At 36.8% G+C, this 19,650-nt stretch overlaps 1 protein-coding gene across 2 annotated transcripts in view; it reads right to left on the minus strand.

Annotated features, from left to right (window-relative positions):
* Positions 1–19,650, minus strand: part of GPC6 (glypican 6) — a 1,165,513-nt gene that overhangs the window by 567,797 nt on the left and 578,066 nt on the right. For both annotated transcript variants that reach the window (XM_064362238.1, XM_064362237.1), the window contains exon 3: positions 13,706–14,097. In XM_064362238.1, the coding sequence (XP_064218308.1) occupies positions 13,706–14,097 (392 nt within the window). The remainder of the gene's footprint in view (positions 1–13,705; positions 14,098–19,650) is intronic.

The raw sequence follows: 19,650 nt of genomic DNA on the forward strand, positions 1-19,650 counted from the left end.
CAGGAAGATAATTTTCAAAATGGGGATGATGTTACAATGACATTAATAGGAAAAATTCTAAACCTGTGCTTGCTATAAATTTTGGTACATTTTAGCTTCAGTGTCTAGTTGTATATAGTATGAGGATGTTCCTGAGGGCATTAACGGAAGGGAGGATTTTTCCCTGGTCCCAGCATCAGGAATAGTAGGTTTTTTTTTCTTAGCTACTGGTTTGCTTTCATTTTATTAAGAAATAGTGTTTACCTCAAATGAAGGCCAATATAAACCTTAAAGAAAGGCTGGGTGTGGTGGCTCACACCTGTAATCCCTCGGCACTTTGGGAGGCCGAGACAGGCAGATCACGAGGTCAGGAGATCAAAACCATCCTGGCCAACATGGTGAAACACTATTTCTACTAAAATACAAAAAATTAACCAGGTGTGGTGGCATGCACCTGTCGTCCCAGCTACTCAGGAGGCTGAGGTAGGGGAATCGCTTGAACCTGGGAGGCAGAGGTTGCAGTGAGCTGAGATCATACCACTGTACTCCAGCGTGGCAACAGAGCAAGACTTCATCTAAAAAGAAAAAGAAAAAGAAGCTGAAAGGAGCAAATTCACAGGCTAGGGATACAAACAATTACTGTGAGTGAAGTTCACTGAGTGCGTCCTTTAACCACAGACGCTATTTGTATATTGAATATTTAGAATACTGTGTACTTCCAAAACAAAACAAAAAAGCATTATTTTTCTAGCATTATTTTTCTTTACACATAGCTTATTTGGATTACACTTTTTCACTTCTGGCTAAAAAAATTGGTACCGAAAATATTTATTTATTATTGACAAAAGAGCTAAGCACTGAGCTAAATAGCAACTAACACTGAATTCAGATCAGGCCAACTCCAGGAGTGATCAGACCCGCGTTAATCTGAACGCAGATGCTAAGGCAAAAACCAGCTCAGTCTAAACACTAATTAACTCCAGCTGATCTTTGCTACGTAATTGCATGCTCAGGGTTGTATCTTCCAAGAAACTGTAGAAATCCATAGTTTATGTCAGTCCTCCCAATTTAAAAACATTACTTGAAATCTTACAGAGTTCATGCCAAATAAAATATGTGTGTGGGTCAGTTTGGACCAAGGTCCGCCAGTTTGCAATCTGACATAGATTCAGATTTGGGGCCCAATGGAAAGTACTGTTCACGGATGTCCACTAAACATTTTTCTGTCAGTCTCACTCCTTACCTCCCCTTTGTATATCTATCTTTTTTCCCCCCTTTTGAATGAAAACTGTTTCTAAGTTAAGCAACTAAATGGAGGATATATAAACCAATTAGTAAATTCCAGCAGTTAAATACATGATAAGAGGGCCACAGAGCTCTTGTGTACCTTGGAATTCAGAGTGAAAAATGAGTCAGGCTAAACATGCCACACACATGTACACCCACACATGCCAAAAAAAAAAAATGCAAGCCAACTATTTTCTGTTTAGGGAATTATTTTTTTTGTAAATGATACCCAGATATATTGGCAGTAAACAAATCTCTTAGGTTGTAAAAGAAAATTTTTAAGAAATAGGAGTACTTAAAAAAAAATGTATATGATGTTAAAATAATAAAAGTAGAGCAATATCAAACACCTTACATAATTTGACAATATAAAATTATATTAGAGATACACTAGAAATACACACTTTTGACATTTCATTATCTCTGGGTATAGAGAATTTAGAATTATTTTATTTTCTTCTTTGTAATTTTCTGCATCTTCAAAAAAATTCAGTGAACATCCATATTGATTTTAGGATCAGAAAAAATGTATGAGGATAAATAAAATTATTTTTCTTACCATCAACAAAAAATAAATATCCTGGTGATTTAAGCTGGAGCAACAATTTACATTTTCTCAGTAATTTGAAGGAAATAAATATCCATTTGGCTTGGGTGATTCAAAATATTATCTCATTTCTCCAGTTCTCTACCCCCAGTCACAATCCAAGTGACAAACACAAGCAATGAAGAGGGAAGTCTTAGAACAGTTGGAAGTAAAAGGTTTTATAATTTGTTAAACATTTAGTATAACAGACTATTCCTGGGAAAGTACTATCACTTTAACACTTAAAACAAAAGTCTGCACAAATAAAAAAGGCTTTCAATCTGGATTCTATCTTCCATCCTAGCCAAAAATGTCAGGGTACTTTTCTTCTGCATTCCAAAATAGATATTTTTGATATTTTATGGAAAATGGGGCATAAATATTTTATATAGTTATCTTCTGTCTACCAATGCAGTAGAATATCACAAGGTTTGTCTTTCTAATAAAATGCCTTATTGCAAGCACAGTTGAATTCTCCTTGGCCTAGCCTCTATTTGTGCAACAACATTTTAAGATGGAAAGAACAAAGACTTCTGCAAAGTGCCTGGTTCTCTGCTAGTTTTTAAAGCACTATAGAATTGGATACTTCTTACTAAATGTTGTCCATTTTCATTAAAAAACAATCAAATAAATGTTGCCAAATGTTTTGGTACGTTTTTAGTAAGAGAATGTGTTTTTAGAAAGCAAAGAGCAAATGAAAGTTTTAACACCCATTATTTATAAATGAATATATTTCTGTATGAAGAGACTCATATTTGTACCTACTACAAAAATAGTATGCATAATGTTTCCATAATTAATATATTTATGGAAGTTTAAAATATTCAATGAATGTACTTTTTGATTGCCAAAATTCTACACAAAATTAACATAGAAAAGTTGATTTTCCTCACTTCTTCAGATACTATGATCTGAAAAGTTGAGAATTTCCATAGAAAAGCCACTGTTCTCTGTTCAGTGTTAAATATGACAGTGGCCTTTTTCACATACGGCATGTTCCTGCAAGGGCAAAAATGAATTCAAACATTCTGTCTATGCAAGCCACTTAAGTGCCACCTGATGTTAACTTGCAGTATCTATTGATTTCGGCTACAATTTTACCTACATCTGAATCTCAGAGTCACCATTATCCTATTACTGACACTCTGAATTGTCCATTTTCACTTTTGGTTACCTGATTTAGACACAAAAAACGTAGAGTTTCAACATTGTGTTGTATGATTACTACATTCTAAGTATCTGGGATTGAACCATTGTGTTTGTGCTGAATATCACTCGTCAAGACGAAGAGGTATAATGCAAACACATGCAAGGGAATGACCCTTGCTTGCAATGACAAAGATAACAATGGAGGAAATCTACAAAATGCAATAACATGCCTCCCTCTTTCTTGCAAATATCTGTATGACCTAATATCTCATTTTTAAAAATGTTAGGATGTCATACTCCCTACATAAGTCCCGCTTCACTATGTCAGCACTATTAAGGCAATATATCTGTCGAGCTTTATTAAAATTCTTTTTGATGTGTATCTTGGCTCATAAACCTCTATAGTGCACTGATATTGCACCAGGGAATGTCCTTGTAACATTGAATCTCTGAAGACGGGACAATAAGAGAGAAATCCTCCAAACTTCCAAGTTGGGCCCATGGTATCTCACACCTTGCCTACCCTCCTCACTTGTACATGTGTAAGTGATTACGGTGTGACTGCTGTGCACACCTTATTTCACAGAACCTTCTAGTAGGAAGAGCATAACTGCATTCAGAGATAAATGTCCAAAAACAGGCAGCATTGAGACTGGGATAAACTGTCAGGTTCGTTTTTCTTCATAAAGCTGTTTTACAAGCAGCATTCTCTGAGTTATAGCACTGGGGTTTTATCCTTGGGTCTTTTTTATTTGTGCTGTACCTTAATTGGCATATTTCACCAGTGGATGTTCCCTATCAGTAACAAAGATATCTCGTCTGTTTGTAGCACACATTTTCTCTGGCTCCCGGGAAGTCCTCGTATTTGAGGGGAATAGGCAAATAGTAGATGTGCTAGTCAAAATGGGTTTTCTGAAAGCTCATCATGGTTGTAAACACCCAGAATATACCCCAGGAAAAAACGTCCAGGGTAGGAAGGAACGTCAGCTCCTACAAAAATAGGAGCTGAACACCAGAAAGATAAAACCCAAACATATCAACAAAATCAATCAAAATATGTTCATTAGTTTTCTGTTTTTAGCATTATTCTAGAATAGTACATTTCGAATTATCTGTTTGGAGTTCAAGTTATCTGAACAATCCTTGATTGATTGATTTCTCCTAATATATCATGACCTGTTCAGGGTATCTAATTCTTCCTGATTTAAGCTAAGAGGGTTGTATTTTTCCAGGACTGTATCCATCTCTTCTCGGTTTTCTAGTTTAATGTGTGTAAAGGTGTTCATAGTAGCCTTGGACGATCTTTTGTATTTCAGTGTTGTCAGCTGTAATAGCTCCTGTTTCATTTCTTAATGAGGTTATGTGGATTTTCTCTCTTCTTTTCTTAGTTAATCTTGCTAATGGTCTATCAATTTTATTTATCTTTTCAAAGAAACCTGCTTCAATAACAAGCAGTGAGATTGCAAGGGTAATTTAAAAATTACCAACAACAACAAAAAAATCCAGGACTAAACAGATTCAAAATAGATTCACAGCAGAATTCTACCAGACATTCAAAGAATAATTGGTACCAATCCTTTTGTCATTATTCCACAAGATAGAGAAAGAAGAAACCCTCCCTAATTCATTTTATGAAGCCAGCATCACCCTAGGATGATGAACCAGGGAAGGACACAACCAAAAAAGAAAACTACAGACCCATATCCCTGATGAACATAGACGCTAAAATCCTTAACAAAATACCAGCTAACTGAATCCAACAACATATCAAAAAGATAATCCACCATGATCAAGTAGGTTTCATATAAGGGATGCAGGGGTGGTTTAACATATGCAAGATCTTGGCTCATAAACCTTTATAGTGCACTGATATTGCACCAGGGAATTTTTTTGTAACATTGAAACTCTGAAGACAGGACAATAAAAGAGATATCCTCCAAACTTTCAAGCTGGGCCCATGGTATCACATAACTTGCCTACCCTCATCACTTGTATGTACATGTGTAAGTGATTACGGTGTGACTGCTGTGCAAAGTGATACACCACAGTTTATATTCACAATAAATATAATACACCACATAAACAGAATAAATGTGATACAGCACATAAACAGACACACCACAATAAACGTGATATACTACAATTAAAACAGAATTAAAAACCAATATATCATGACCTGATACACCTGATCCTAGGGAGTACAACTAATATGCAGCTCACACCATAGAAGACTCACCATGTAAATCCAACATCCCAGGAAAAGTCCCACTGGTGGTGTCAGAGAAATGTGAAATTGCTATAAAGTTTTTTTTAACTTTCAGTTTTTGTATCTTATTGCAAAACAGGAATACCCTATTTATGGACATGCACCAGTCCATGAACCAAGCTTTGCACACCCTGTTCTGGAATGCGTAGGGAAGACCAGTTAACTTCTCAACCAATTAAACTACTCAAGTCAATCTGCGTTTGCTAAAATCAGTAACATCCTAATGGCCGGATCCTAAGGTCTGTTTTCTCTGCCCTTTCCACTTAACTATCTGCCACAGTTGATGCTATTGATTAGTCTATTTCTTGAATTCTCTCTCTCTTTGCGTTCAGGACGACATGCTTTGCTGGTTTCCGTCATTTGTCTTCATTTTCGGAACGCTCCTTAAATGTGTACAGTCTGATGTTTCCTCTGATCCTGATTCCTCTTTTTTGAGCTAAATGTCACTCTCCTTTGCCAACAAACATCTGTATGTTGGTAATATTCAAATCGGTCAGCAGGCAGACAACTGTTCCCCAACAGTTCCATCCCTGGCGCTGGGGACAGGGCCCTAAAAGATGCACTGTGGCCGATGAGCTGGAGAGTCTGCAGTTTCTCCAGATGTGCTCTCCATTCTGCTCCATGCTGCTTTGACTCAGCTCTCATCACCCCTTGTCTGTTCAATTGCAACAGCTTCCCATCCCAGCACCTGCCATTAATCTGTCTCCTTTCAGCCAGTATATCAGCTCCATGCCCATATTTCTTAAGTAAAAAACAATCTATACATATTAGTCTTTTAAAACAATCTTGACTGGTGGTCTCTGCCTCATGCGATGCCCTTCAAATTCCTTAACTTAAAAATAATAGGCCCAAATGATACGGTTCAAATCTGCCTCCTGTTCTCATCTCCAACAACTATAACCTTTCATGATTTATGCCTTGGCACATGCTAGGGCTTTGGCAAGCAAGCTGTACCTCTTTTTCTCCCTCAATGAGATGCTATTTATTCTTTAAGTCCACATCTGATGATTCTGTATTCTAAGATGCCTTCTCCCATTTCCCAAGGTAAAGGAAAACATCATTTCTCTTGGTCTATATAGTATTTTATCTATATGTCTATTACCCTGATTATTTGTACTACACATGGACCTTTCATACTCTCTCTCTTCTGGATGGACTGTGAATCCCTCAAGGACAATGTCATTCATTGTTCTTTCCTCTGTTTCTTATAGAGAAGTGCCTTGCACATAATAAGTGCTCAGGCCATATTTGTCCCTCGGAAGTATTGGAATGCTTCTATCCAAGTTTTTTTGTTTTTTTTTTTTTTTTTTTATTATACAGGCATAAGAGACAAGCATAAGATCATAGTGAAATAGATGGTTTTCATCCAAGGATTCAGTTTCGGTCTCTATCCTTGTCTCCTGAAATTCATTGCTTTGTACTTTATGCCTCAAGAATACAGGTGCTTTTAGTTCCCTGACACATCATTCGGTTTCACAACTCTGCACTTCTGCTCTGTTACTGCCTCTGCCTAAAACATCCTTCACTATGCTAAGCATCTTCATCACCTGCCCAACACCTATGCAACCTTTAACACATGGCTCAAGGAAAGTTTACTTGTGGCCCCCTTCCCCGCCAACCCGATTAAGCTAGGTACCTCTCCTCTCAGTTCCGAAAACATTTATTGCATAATAAATGTTCATTACATATTCATTATATATTGACATTATTTGCTTTGGTTTCACTCTTCCTAATTATTACTTGCAAATGGTGTAACTTGCTTAGTATTTGTATCTCAAGAAGTTAACCAACAGTACTTGACATACAAAATACAAAGAACAAATGTTTACTGATCAGGACTGAGCTAAATCTCTGTAATGGCTCTGCTTTTACAGGAGTCAACATTTGGGTCAGATGAAGGTATATCATAACCACCTATCTCAGATTGTAGGAGTCAGAAGATTATATTCGATAAGTACAATATAGTCAGAACTGTGGTTCCAAAACTTTTTCTAGCCATGGTACATTTAGATAGGGTTATAGAATTCCTAACTTCTTTCAATATGAACAAAACTTCAAAATCAGATTCAGTGGAGAGACTGGTGCTTGTTTTAATGGGATTTCTATAGATAGAATAATATTACCATAAAGTAATATAACGGAGGTATAGGTTACTGGAAACACACAAGCTACAAAAGAACAAGAATACACAAATAGCTTTTAATTCATTGGAAATAAATAACTTCATTTCCCTTGGTTTATACTCTCCTCTTAGCAATCTTCCAAATATATACACCTAGGCTATACATTTTGCAAGATAAATTAAAATTACCAAGAAAAATTTAAATTGTTTAAATCAATACAATCAAATTGTTTTAATCAAAGTGGAACTTTCTTACTACTGGAGATACCTACTGTGATACATTCCGTATGCTATTCTAGAGGGGAAAATGTTCTTTTTCCTACTGACACCTGGACTTCCTTATACTCTTGTAATTTCTAGTGCTTAGGACAGTAACTGAACCATGGTAAGATTCATGCATTTTCAATGAATTATTTTAATCAGCTATTTTGGTTATCATGGTTCCTAGTCCCAATATCATTTTCTTACATTTTTATCATGAAATTATTTATTTATCATATATAATATAATGCTCAAAATATCATCATAAGACAGATGGCATAGATTATTTATGCTGATTTAAAAGTTGTCAGCATAGAAGTATCATTGATAATTTCAAAAGGCTTACCAATTCTTCATAATGCTGTATATTATTGGGGTAATCGACACTGAATAATCATTAGTTACAGAAGCGAATACACTAATCACAGAAGGACTATAAAAAAACTTTCATTCACCTAAGGCCTTTTTGTGATTGCATTCATTTCTAGATTGCTCCCCCAAAATTAACTCCCATCCAAAAACCACCACAGAAAGAACAAAACCAACTCAGGTGATAACTCAAACAGGTGGTATTTGTATTTTCAATTCTTTCTCAAAAGCAAACAGCTAAATATAATACCATTTCTCTTGTAAATTGAATCCATGGTAAATTATTCATAATGGTTTTCCATTGTGATCAGAGAATCCTTTAAACAGTCATTTTATAGCCTCTATTTCATTAAATTTGGTGGTAACACTTTTCCTTATAGTGCATCAACCACATTTATTGAAAATTGACTTGTCTGTTGCTTTCTAGGCACACATTGTTAATGCAAAGCTGTTTAGTTGGGAATGAACCACTTCAGAGGCTCTTCAAGCAAAAACACCAGTCTGTGTAGAAGACATAGGTGGGTATCTCTTGATGAAAATATTCTGGTCTTACTATAGACTAAAAGTCAGACTTTCTTTTCAAAGTCATGACCCACAGGAAGAAAGATTTTAGATAGCTAGATAGACGGATAGACAGTTAGATGACAGTATTTATCAATAGTTCAAGTTATATGGATCCCAGCCACTACCTCCCCCATTTGTCTGTAAAAAAATCAATGAGATGACTTGCAAAGTTGAAATGATTGCTCTTGACACAATTTACAGCTTTTGCTCATAGAAGTCACTTTTTTTTTTAGAAGTCACTTTTTTTCTTTTTTTTTGAGATGGAGTTTTACTCTTGTTGCCCAGGCTGGAGTGTGATGGCCTGATCTTGGCTCACTGCAACCTCTGCCTTCCAGGTTCAAGAGATTCTCTTGCCTCGGCCTCCTGAGTAGCTTGGATTATAGGCATGCATCACCATGCCCAGCTAATTTTGTAGTTTTAGTAGAGATGGGGTTTTTCTATGTTGGTCAGGCTGGTCTCACACTCCTGACCTCAGGTGATCCACCTGCCTTGGCCTCCCAAAGTGTTGGCATTACAGGCATGAGCCACAACGCCTGGTCAGATGGTCAGAAGTCACTTTTTTTTTTCTTTTCTTTTTTTTTTTTTGAGACAGAGTCTCATTCTGTTGCCCAGGCTGAAGTGCAGTGGCATGATCTCGGCTCACTACAACCTCCACTTCCTGGGCTCAAGTCATTCTCCCAGTGCAGCCTCTCGAATAACTGGAGCTACAGGTGCATGCCACCATGCCTAGCTAATTTTTGTATTTTTTGTAGAGATAGGATTTCACCACATTGCTCAGGCTGCGTCTTGAAATCTTGAGCTCCAGCTATCTACCTGCCTCGGCCTCCCAAAGTGCTAGAATTACAAGCATGAGTCACCATACCATGCCAGAAGTCACTTTTATTAAAGAAAAATATATAAAAGTCATGTCTTCTTAGTGTAAATGTCATCATGATGGACTAGTGACGACACTATAGTCCTTTCCACATTCACCTTTATAATAAATAACTGAAGAGTGGTTTAAGCAGACAATCTGTTAATATCTCTTTATGAAGCTCTCTCTCTTCCTCACAATATCTGACAAGCCTTCAGAGTGACTGCTGGTATCCACGTTTCTACTCACTAGTGGTGGAAGATAAGGGGATGAGGGTGGTATTTTAATGAAGGGTAGTGCTAAAAAATAATCTGGATGCATTTTGTTAAGGTGACCACATTATCAACATTTATTTCCTTCTTCATTTTAGAACTCTGACTTCCGTTCCTTTCTGACATCACATAGCACAATATGAAACATGGAAACTGACTTGTTAGCAGGTCCATAAGCAGCAGCAACTACTACAAACAACCAACAGTAGCTCAGAAACTCAATTGTAGTTACACAGGTAAAAAGAATCAGAGACAAGCAATGGTAAAGTCTTTCTACATCCTAATTTATTTCATTCAAAAAAGGTTTACACAATACATTCACGCATGCATGCATGCACACACACATGCCCATGCACGTGTGTGTGCATGCACACACACACACACACACACACACCTCCCTAAAGCACATGGCTTAAAATATAGTATGCTATTGATAACTTTAGAAATCTCTGTGTATCCCTCCTTCAACGCGCCTCCCAACTGCATCTCCAGAGGTAACCAGCATTTGATTTTTTTGTTTATCATTCTTTGAAATTTCTTCAGTTTTACTACACATCTTTTTATTCCTAAATAATGTACTGCTTAGTTTTACATTTTTGACCTTCATGCAAATGTATGTATTTTGGGTGATTTGATGTTTAACTCTCACAATGAGGTTTCTATGACTTGTTCATGAACACTTTCTAGGCACTGGAAAATTTCATGATGTGAAGAGATCATCATTTAGGCAGATGGGCCATTTGTGATGTTTCTGCTTTCTATGTCATTGTAAAAGATCCTGCTACAAACACTCTTCTACTTGTCTAATTGTATGCATGTACAACAATTTATCCAGATGAAATTGGAGTTTTAGAATAGGTACATATTCAACAATACAGGTGTTTTCAGATTTGTATCTGAAGTGAGCATATGAATTTACACTTCCACCAGCAAAGCACGGAGGTTCCTGTTACTCCACCTTCCATCAATACTTGACGTGCTCTAAATGGTCATTCACACAGAAAATGAATCCTGGCTGACTGACCACAGATATTCACTACAGAATCAAATAGTGCTTCTAAGAGTCAGACCTTGAGTTACAGTTCCTTAAAATAAACTTGTCCCATCTGAAGGCTAGAAAAAAAACAGTGTTTATATCCATAAGATGGCAAGCAGAAGTTTTAAAAATAATTCTGTTGATGCTTACAATTTAGACCTCCATTTTTCTGGCAAGAAATTCCCTATAATGTTCTGAACATTATGTCAAAACATTTGTGTCAAACTGCTGTGTTCTGCCACAGAGGTAAATTTTCCAGTCAAAACAATTAATTAGAAGCTATTAATGATGTCTTTCATGATTAAGAAGTCACCATAAGTGTAGAGAGAAACTGAAAGGGGGAAAAAAATCACCCAAATCAGGATGCAGGAGATAAACTAGTCGTTGATCTACATGTGGGAATTTTGCTTTGAGTTTTCGAACTCTTCTGTCATAATTTCTCCAACTCTAAATCACTCAATTAATAGACCATCAAGAGGCTTCAGATTCATGAAGGGCTTAAACCTCAAACACAATTCTTGCTTCTCTTCTTAACATATTTAGTCTTCGTGATATTTTATTCTTATTACAAAAATTCTTTGGATGCTGAAAATCATCATAGCGCCCATAGATCACAAATTGCTAGTTTAGTCGGTTATAGACCATCTTGTAATCATTAGGTGAAGAAGCTCATTGGCAAAATCCTTAAATTCTCAAGACATAAATTATTTACAAAAACATAACTCAGCTTCTTTCAAACCAAGGCTATCTATCCATATACCATATCTATCTATCTCTCTATCTATCTAATGATCAATCTATCTATTCTCTCTCTCTCTCTCTCTTCCTAACTCTCTACCCATCTCCAAAAGGCAGTGCCCAGATATGAGAATGGGGCTTATAATTTTAGCTGATTAGGGATGATCATGAAACTCAGGTCAGACAAGCCAATATCTGCAAGGAACAGTTAACTCTCCATGGTTAAATGACCTACAAACTATATTCCACGCCCACAGCACAACTGTTCTACAAATGCATGTTGGTTCTGAAGGGATCAGTGGAAGAGAAAATACAGTGTTAAAGAATACAACTCTCACCATTTCTAGAGCAAAAGATGATACACTACTGATGGTTGGCTCATAAAGTCATCCTTTACCAGAAGGAAGAGCATGTTAGACTTTGGTCAACAAAGACCTCAGTTGAGACCATCAGGGAGTGACCAAGGGGAGGCTCCATCTCTGGGCAATTGTGAATGCCAAGGGCTGAAAAACAGGAGGGAGAGCAAGCAGCAGCCTCCCTTATGGCTTTGTAGACACTTTGCTAGAAAACATTCTTTTATCTCACTGGAAACTTGCCAGATCATAATGCACACATCTAAACATTATTAACACTCAAGTAGAATAAATATACATAATCAGGAATATATCCATCCATACTCTGGATTTCTTTCTCCATATTTCTCAAGGGCTGGCTACGTTTTATCCTTCAACAAAATCAAAAGCTTCAGCTTACAACCTCTGTGACTTACCTATCATTTAGTTTAACTTATTAATTAACGCTTATTTTACAACAAAATATATCTGCTCAAGAAAATATGAACACATATTTATTTTCCATACTTATTCCTATTTTACTGACAGACCTCAGGTGATCATATTTCCTCTTGCCATTCTACCTGGCTAATTCCTTATAAATTCATTTTTGGGGCTCTAGTTTCTTTGGCATCTAAAACATTTTTGAGATTCAATGTAAAATATTATTTTAAACATTAGAATTATATGCCCTTTATATTGTTATATAACCCCTCATAATTATTTCCTTCAGTGCCTTCCTGAAAATAATCTTTCCATATGCTCAAATAAATGTTTAGGAAATTAATAATTTTAAAATGGGCTGTTATGGATTTTGCAGACAGTGCAATAGCGAAACATTTTTAAGAGTACACACAATCTTTATGCTAGGATGTAAATACTGAGGAGATCAAAGTGGCAAAAAAAGGAAGCATTGCAGGACAGGACCAATAGCTATGAAAAATACTGGGGCTGTTTGGCACAGCCCTGCAATAGAAAAGTAGGGTTTGGGAATAATCTTTGTACAAATGTACTTTCTTTGGGTGACATAATACTAGATTCCTGTTATGTATTATTTTTAACTTTACTTCTTTAAGTAATTATCTTTCATTTTATTTGTAGGACTGATCTCACAAGTGCCATAAATGTCAAAGAAGAACTTAAACAAAAGCAGACATCCTCTACATACGAATTATTCCATGTTTAAATAGTGCAATGTAGAATTATCCCTCATATCCAAGGTCTAGAGATGTTATCCTCAAGGAAAGGTCCAAAAGCAGACTCGTGATTTATCTTATTCATAAGCCCCAGGCAATGCATGGTATGAAATCACAAAAATAAGGGGTAACAAAAGAAATTCTCTATAAGAATCTATACTTTGTATTCATTAGTCCTCCCTAATCCAGTAATGCAGGTGTCAGCAAAGGGCTCTTCTTTTACCAGGAAGGGATTTGGCCACATTGACACGTGATGGAAAAGAAGAAATGCCAGGTGCTGATGTCCTGAGCAATAACTTGTCTTCACTCGCAGGTCCATGAAGAGTGTCATCCTGACTCGCCAGAGGATTACAACCTCTGAATGGACTGTGTCATGAGTATTTATTATCCTTAAAACCCTGATCAGAAATACTAAACGGTCATAGTTGCAAGGCACCTGCTACTAAAAGCTTTTTCTGCTATACTGCTGATATTGACATTAATTTTCAAACCACATACATGCCTTGAAATCTTGTCTTCTCTCACACAAAGCAAGGAAAAGAGAGTCAGAATTATGCTTTGATATTAGCAGATTTATCTAAGAGCAAGGACCACCAATGAAGAATTTTTACCTTGATCTTTTTTTTGTAAACATTGGTTTTAAAAACAGAGTAAATGAGGAAAACCAATTAGAAAGCCAGCACATTTTCAATTACCTTGGAAACTCGGTTTGCCACTTCTCTGCCCACAGTCAGCCCCTGCACGAAGGTCCGGGCAGCGATGAAGGAGCGGGTAATCTGAATCTTCAGTTTCCGGGGCACATCTCCAAATGGCTTGAGCTGGTCTGTGTATTTGCTTACGCATTCCAGGTAGTCTTCACTGAAGTGATACTGAGGGTTTATCAGCTGAAACATTCGTTCCAGGAGCCGAGCCCAAAAGTCATTGAGCATTTCCTCCAGATTCACATTACCCCCAGTGTAGTACCTTTTCAGCTCTGTGAAGAGGTCCTGGAAGACCTCTGAGTTCTGCATGTACAACATGCCATAGGTCCGTACAAACATATCATTTAGTGACTTCTCTGCATTCTCCAGGAGCTCTCGGAAAAATTCTGCAGATAAAACAAGAAAGAAGTCATAAATTAATGAAATCTAAAAAGCCTAAGACATTTACTTACCTTAAACACAACTGCTTTTAATTGACATTTTCATAGAAAAACATACCCTGTGATTAAGGTATTAATGAACAGATAAAAAACATATTTTAAATGAGATTTGACTTACATCTATAATTTCATACAACTCAAAACAGAATACCCCATGATTTCCATTAACATTAGGAGTCTATCGTATAATCCTCCTCCACAATAGCTCAATTCTTTTATCGTTTCTTGCTAAATTTTAAATAATCCTATGGTTTGATACGAACTCAAATCAAAATATGTTACAAATATAATATGCAGAGTATTGTCATTTACATAATGATAAACACATTTACTTCAATTTATTTACAAATTTGTCCTAACACTAAATTCCATTAAGTTGCTTTTATTTGGAAGAGTCCATAAACGAGATGTTCAAATTAATGTAATATTTTAGACTCTTTCTAGTTACTATATATAGCAATCAATTAGCAGTGTTCAGATATTCATAATGCAATTAAATTCACTTCATAATAAAGCTATAATGAACATAATTTAGGTGGCCATAATGAGTCAGAAAGTCATAAAGTGTCTTGGATTGTCATTATTAATATAAACCATCATGTTATATAGCTTGAATAAAATACTGACAATTTGACTTTCCAGTTATGAGGCTCTAAATGAAAAAGTGCACACCAATAATTGAAATCTTCCACTTTACAACAGTGCTTGAGTGTTACTGGGATCACTTATAGGATGCAAAAAAATAAGACAGAAATTAAAGCCATCGGGTACCATTAGCTTCATTGGCCCTTGTGCTAGGCTCCCTCAAGACACACTTCGTGTGTGTAGGTCACCTATCGTTTTGCAAAACTTTGCTTGAGTAGAGCAAGCTCAAGTTGTATCTCATTCAGAGATTGTAAATTGGGGTGGGGAAAAAAGCTAAGGAAAGATAATACTTCTGAGGTTATCAATCTACGTTCCCAAGAGCAAAATGATTCTGCTTCACCTCTTCATAGTCCCCTTTTATTCCCTGAATCTATGCCCCTTCTCAGAAATGCAGGGACAAATCAAGTCCTGCATTCTTCAAAAACTCCAAGTAGGAAGTTTTAAAAAGGACTCTTCTCCTTTCTGAGGCTCTGGGGATTCTCTCCTAAGGTATGGAAAGGAAGTAGTGATGGACACCTCTCCATTACTTCCATGAAAGCTACTTGTGCATTCTTAGAAGTTGGCTGAAGAAGTGCTTGGTTTAGTCACTTCAGTTCTGAGTAATATACAATCAATCCATTGTCTTGATAATTAAATGTTGTCTATAATAATGATAACTATTTTATATTTGTTTTCAAATCCGACCAAAGCAGCAATGAAAGTACTTGTCATTTGTTTACCTCCTTTCTATGAAAGAATTTAAAAAAAAAAATAGACATTCTGTTGCTACAGTGGCAGCTGTGGGATTATAAATACTGCGTAATTTTGTCCACGTCACCAAATGTTTTTTATTTTTATTAAATGTAAAATCAAGTTAAATATTATTAAATCTCTCAGTAAAGAAAATGACTGTGAAGCAGATAGGGCAAAATTTGCAACATTGTAGAGCATAAATTTATCAAAAGATTATATGCTGTATGCTGATGTTACTTATGATTTTATGAAATCAAGAGCATTTCACACTTTCTTCAAAAATACTAGTTATCTAGTTTGTCCTAAAATGAAAACTATATTAAATTACTAATATAAAAGTATTAAAAGATCATAAGTTAAACCTTCCGATCTTGAAACTAAGAATGAAACTAGCTTGGCCTTGCTGATACAGAAACAGGGTGGAAGGCATAACAGATTGTGAAAGAAGATAAAAAGAATGGGAAAATCACTGAATTGAAAAATACTAATATAATGAGACTGGAAAGTGGATTCTAATCATGAGCTCTGGACAGCTTATTCATTTATCTTCTTTTTGAGGTCAATTATTTTGTTGGACTCAGGAATTAAAGCTTAATTTATTGAATACAGAGTACTGCCTTCAGCAATGAATAGTCAGTAATCAATAGTGTGGTCTGGATTTGCAAAGAGCTTATAAAAAGAGAGAAAGAGAGAATAAAAATTCTCTGATACACATTGCTCTCCAAAGTCTTGAGAAATAAATGTTTGTCTTAGGAATAAAAATTTCATTTTTTCTTCTACTGAGGGTAACACCTCTTTAGGGTTTTTTTTTTTTTCTTCTCCTGATACGAGGACTCTGAATATTGAGCTATGCTCACTTTGAGAGTGAATGGTTCAAACCAGACTGCCCACTCACTGTGTCTTGTGGTTTGTTTTTCTTAAGCTTAAATTAGTATTTGCGATTGAGTATAGAAACCAAGTTATCACATTCCAATAAATATGGCTCTAGAAACATTTTCTTAGATTCCAAGCTTACACCGTTAAGAGTTTGTCATTGTCTCAAAAGTTTCCTGTTAGCTTCACTGATCCTCAAAGTCAAGTTATTATTATTTCTTGTTCAAAATCATTATATGGTTTACTGATCTCATAGTCAAAGTTAATATTTGGTATTGAAAGACGCTGAAGTATCAGCCAATTATGACAGATACTGCTACCTTAAGGTACATTGATCTAAGGTCTTAAGAAAAATGGAGATCCAAGGTACTGAGGCAAAGCTAATGTCCTCTAAAACTAAGGGTGCTCATTTCATTTTTACCCTGACTGTAGACTTCCACCTTTTGAAGTTAGACTCTTTGAAAAAAGCACTTTATGCTTGGATGAAAATTGTTTCTCAGCAAACCAAACAAGATAGAGATTTAGAAGACAGTTATGTGATCCATTTTGCTGATGAAGTATCACGTGCAGCCAACATCAGAGAGAACAAAATTCAAGGACAATATAAGAAAAAGCAATCTCAACTGAACTGTTTTTAATCGAAGAGAGCAAAGCTCACATTGGATAAAGTCTTCAGTCAACAAAATTTTTATCTGCAAAAAACAATTTGGCAGAAAGAAATGCTATTTGATTTCTTTCTTCTTCCCCAATCACAAAGTATACATCAAAGGTGGTTGCTTAGGGCTCAGTTACACTTCATAGGTGCACAAAAAAAAAAAAAAAAAAAAAAAAAAAAAAAAACTTTCCTAGCCAGCATTAGCCTCTGGGACGATTTTATTCATCTAGAGGGGAGATCTCAATGCAAACATCTGTTTGCTGCAGGGCAGATTGTCTCAAGTGGGAGAACAGTCTTGTAGATAAAAACCATCACTGTTGCAAAAGCAAAAAGCAAGTCTGTGTGATGCTGCCTGATCACTTGGAGAGACCTCTTAAGGGACAGAAACCAACTCCAAGGAGCCAAGAGGTGCTCTAAGGATATCTGAGAAAGGCTCCAAATGAAGCCTTCAAATAAATGGACTGAAAGGTAAGATGGCACACAGGGACAAGGGGAAGCACAGCAGGAGGGAAAAGCCAGACAAGAGGCTCTCTAGGAATTCAGTCTACATCACATAGCAAAAGCTTTCCCCATTCAACCCAGAAATGTCTTAACACTTCATAGATAAACATGTTCTGTGCTGGATTAGGTACAGGACTGGATTAAGCACTATATAACATCCTTTTTCCTATTCTTTTTTCACGCTCTCAGAGACATTTCCTATTAAAAACGTGTTTAAAATGAGTGTTTCGGCATAGGTGGTGTGAATCTATATTTTTTCGGAACCCAAGGAGTGAAAAGCTTTAGTCATTAGTCAGTTGAGATTATACCACTTGTCCGACTGTGGGAGGCAGGTATGCTCTTAAACCCAGAAATACACACGTGTGTATGCAAGTGTGGATATTTGTGTTGTTCTCTGCTAATCTCTTAGTTTCTGCTTTCCCTTAACAACAGCATGCTAAAACAGTTTGGGAGTCAGCCCAGCCAAGCTGTGGCTAAGGAATGATCCACAGGAGGCGCTGACATGGAGGATGAAATGGTTCTGAAAGCTGACATCCAGCCTGACGCAGTGGCTCACATCCGTAATCCCAGCACTTTGGGAGGGTAGGCAGATCACCTGAGGTCAGGAGTTCAAGACCAGCCTGGCCAACATGGCAAAACTCCGTCTCTACTAAAATTACAAAAATTAGCTGGGTGTGGTGGCAGGTAACGGTAGTCCCAGCTACTCAGGAGGCTGAGGCAGGAGAATCACTTGAACCCAAAAGGCAGAGGTTGCAGTAAGCCGAGATCCCACTCTGCACTCCAGCCTAGGGGAAAGAGCAAGATTCATCTCAAGAAAAAAAAAATGAAAGCTGATGTCCTATAAGGGTTGTGATCCACAGATACACAATAAACTTACCAGCTTGACTCCCCTCCTGCTTTTTTCAAGGTGAAATGAGGAATATTCTTTCTCATTCCACATACATGTGCCAGCTTTCATGTATATCTTTTGAGATCATTTCTCCTTTCAAAAGGCATCTTGCTTATTTAAGAGCCTGATATAATCTACAGGAAAATACTGCGTTAATGAGGAACATGCATGAAGGGAAACCCACAGTGCCATTTGTCCTCTCCTGTGTTAGATCGTGAGGGAGGGAGAACATGGTCCCTAAATGGCCTATCTCTTCCCACTTCACAGGGGCTGGGACCTTAAAAATAAGTAGAAGTAAAGACGGACATTGCTTAGGGCATTTGTCCTTGCCATATGAGGCGGTATCCTTTGCAAGCCGCAGCTTGCGTGCTATTCACCAGTAGACGACCCTAGTCTATCTGTGTTATTCAGTAGTAGATGACCCTAGTCTATCTCAGGTGTCAACCTCAGCACTGCGCACATTTTGAGCTGGATAATTCTTTCTTTGGGCAGGGTTTTGGGAAGCACTGTGCTGTAAAATATTAAGTAGCATGCCTGGCCTCTACCTTTTAGATGCCAACAGTACATCCTTTCCTCAGTAGTCACAATCAAAATGTCATCAAACATTATCAAATGTCCTCTTGGGGACAAGACCACTCTCACTCCCTTCCTTACTCCCACCTGCTAAGAGCCACCCTTCTACTGATAGATTCCAGAGGTCTACAAATAGAACATTAAAAACATTCAGAGAAAAGGCCAGAATATTTCTAGACCTCAACTCATTGACCCCATGCTTTATTCATAATACAAATTTGAGGTGATGTGTTTTAAATGGAAGGAACTGAAATACAGGTTGTATTCACAGTAAGATTCTCAGTAGTCAATACTGCCGTTCCATGTATGGTGCCTCTCACGTGATAGTGCCTTAAAAAGTGGTGAATAGTGAATGAATGAATAGATCGATGAATGAACATGAGCATCCAGTGAAATACATCCTGACTCCATTGGTTCTGGACTTCTCCTTGGTAGTGATGATTTTGTGGGCCCACCTCAGAGAAAAAAAGATCCTACAAACCACATCTTAGAACAGGACATAACTGATTTGCCCTCTTGCCATCTTGCAAATTCTTATACATTTCTACACATTTAAATATTTATATATATCCCCGTAGGCTCCAAGTTCCCTATGCATAAAATATTGTACCTTTTTTTTCTTTAAAAAAAG

The sequence above is a fragment of the Aotus nancymaae genome, unplaced genomic scaffold (assembly GCF_030222135.1).
Source record: "Aotus nancymaae isolate 86718 unplaced genomic scaffold, 86718_ANA_hifiasm-v0.15.2.pri h1tg000048l, whole genome shotgun sequence".
Classification (NCBI taxonomy): Eukaryota; Metazoa; Chordata; class Mammalia; order Primates; family Aotidae; genus Aotus; species Aotus nancymaae.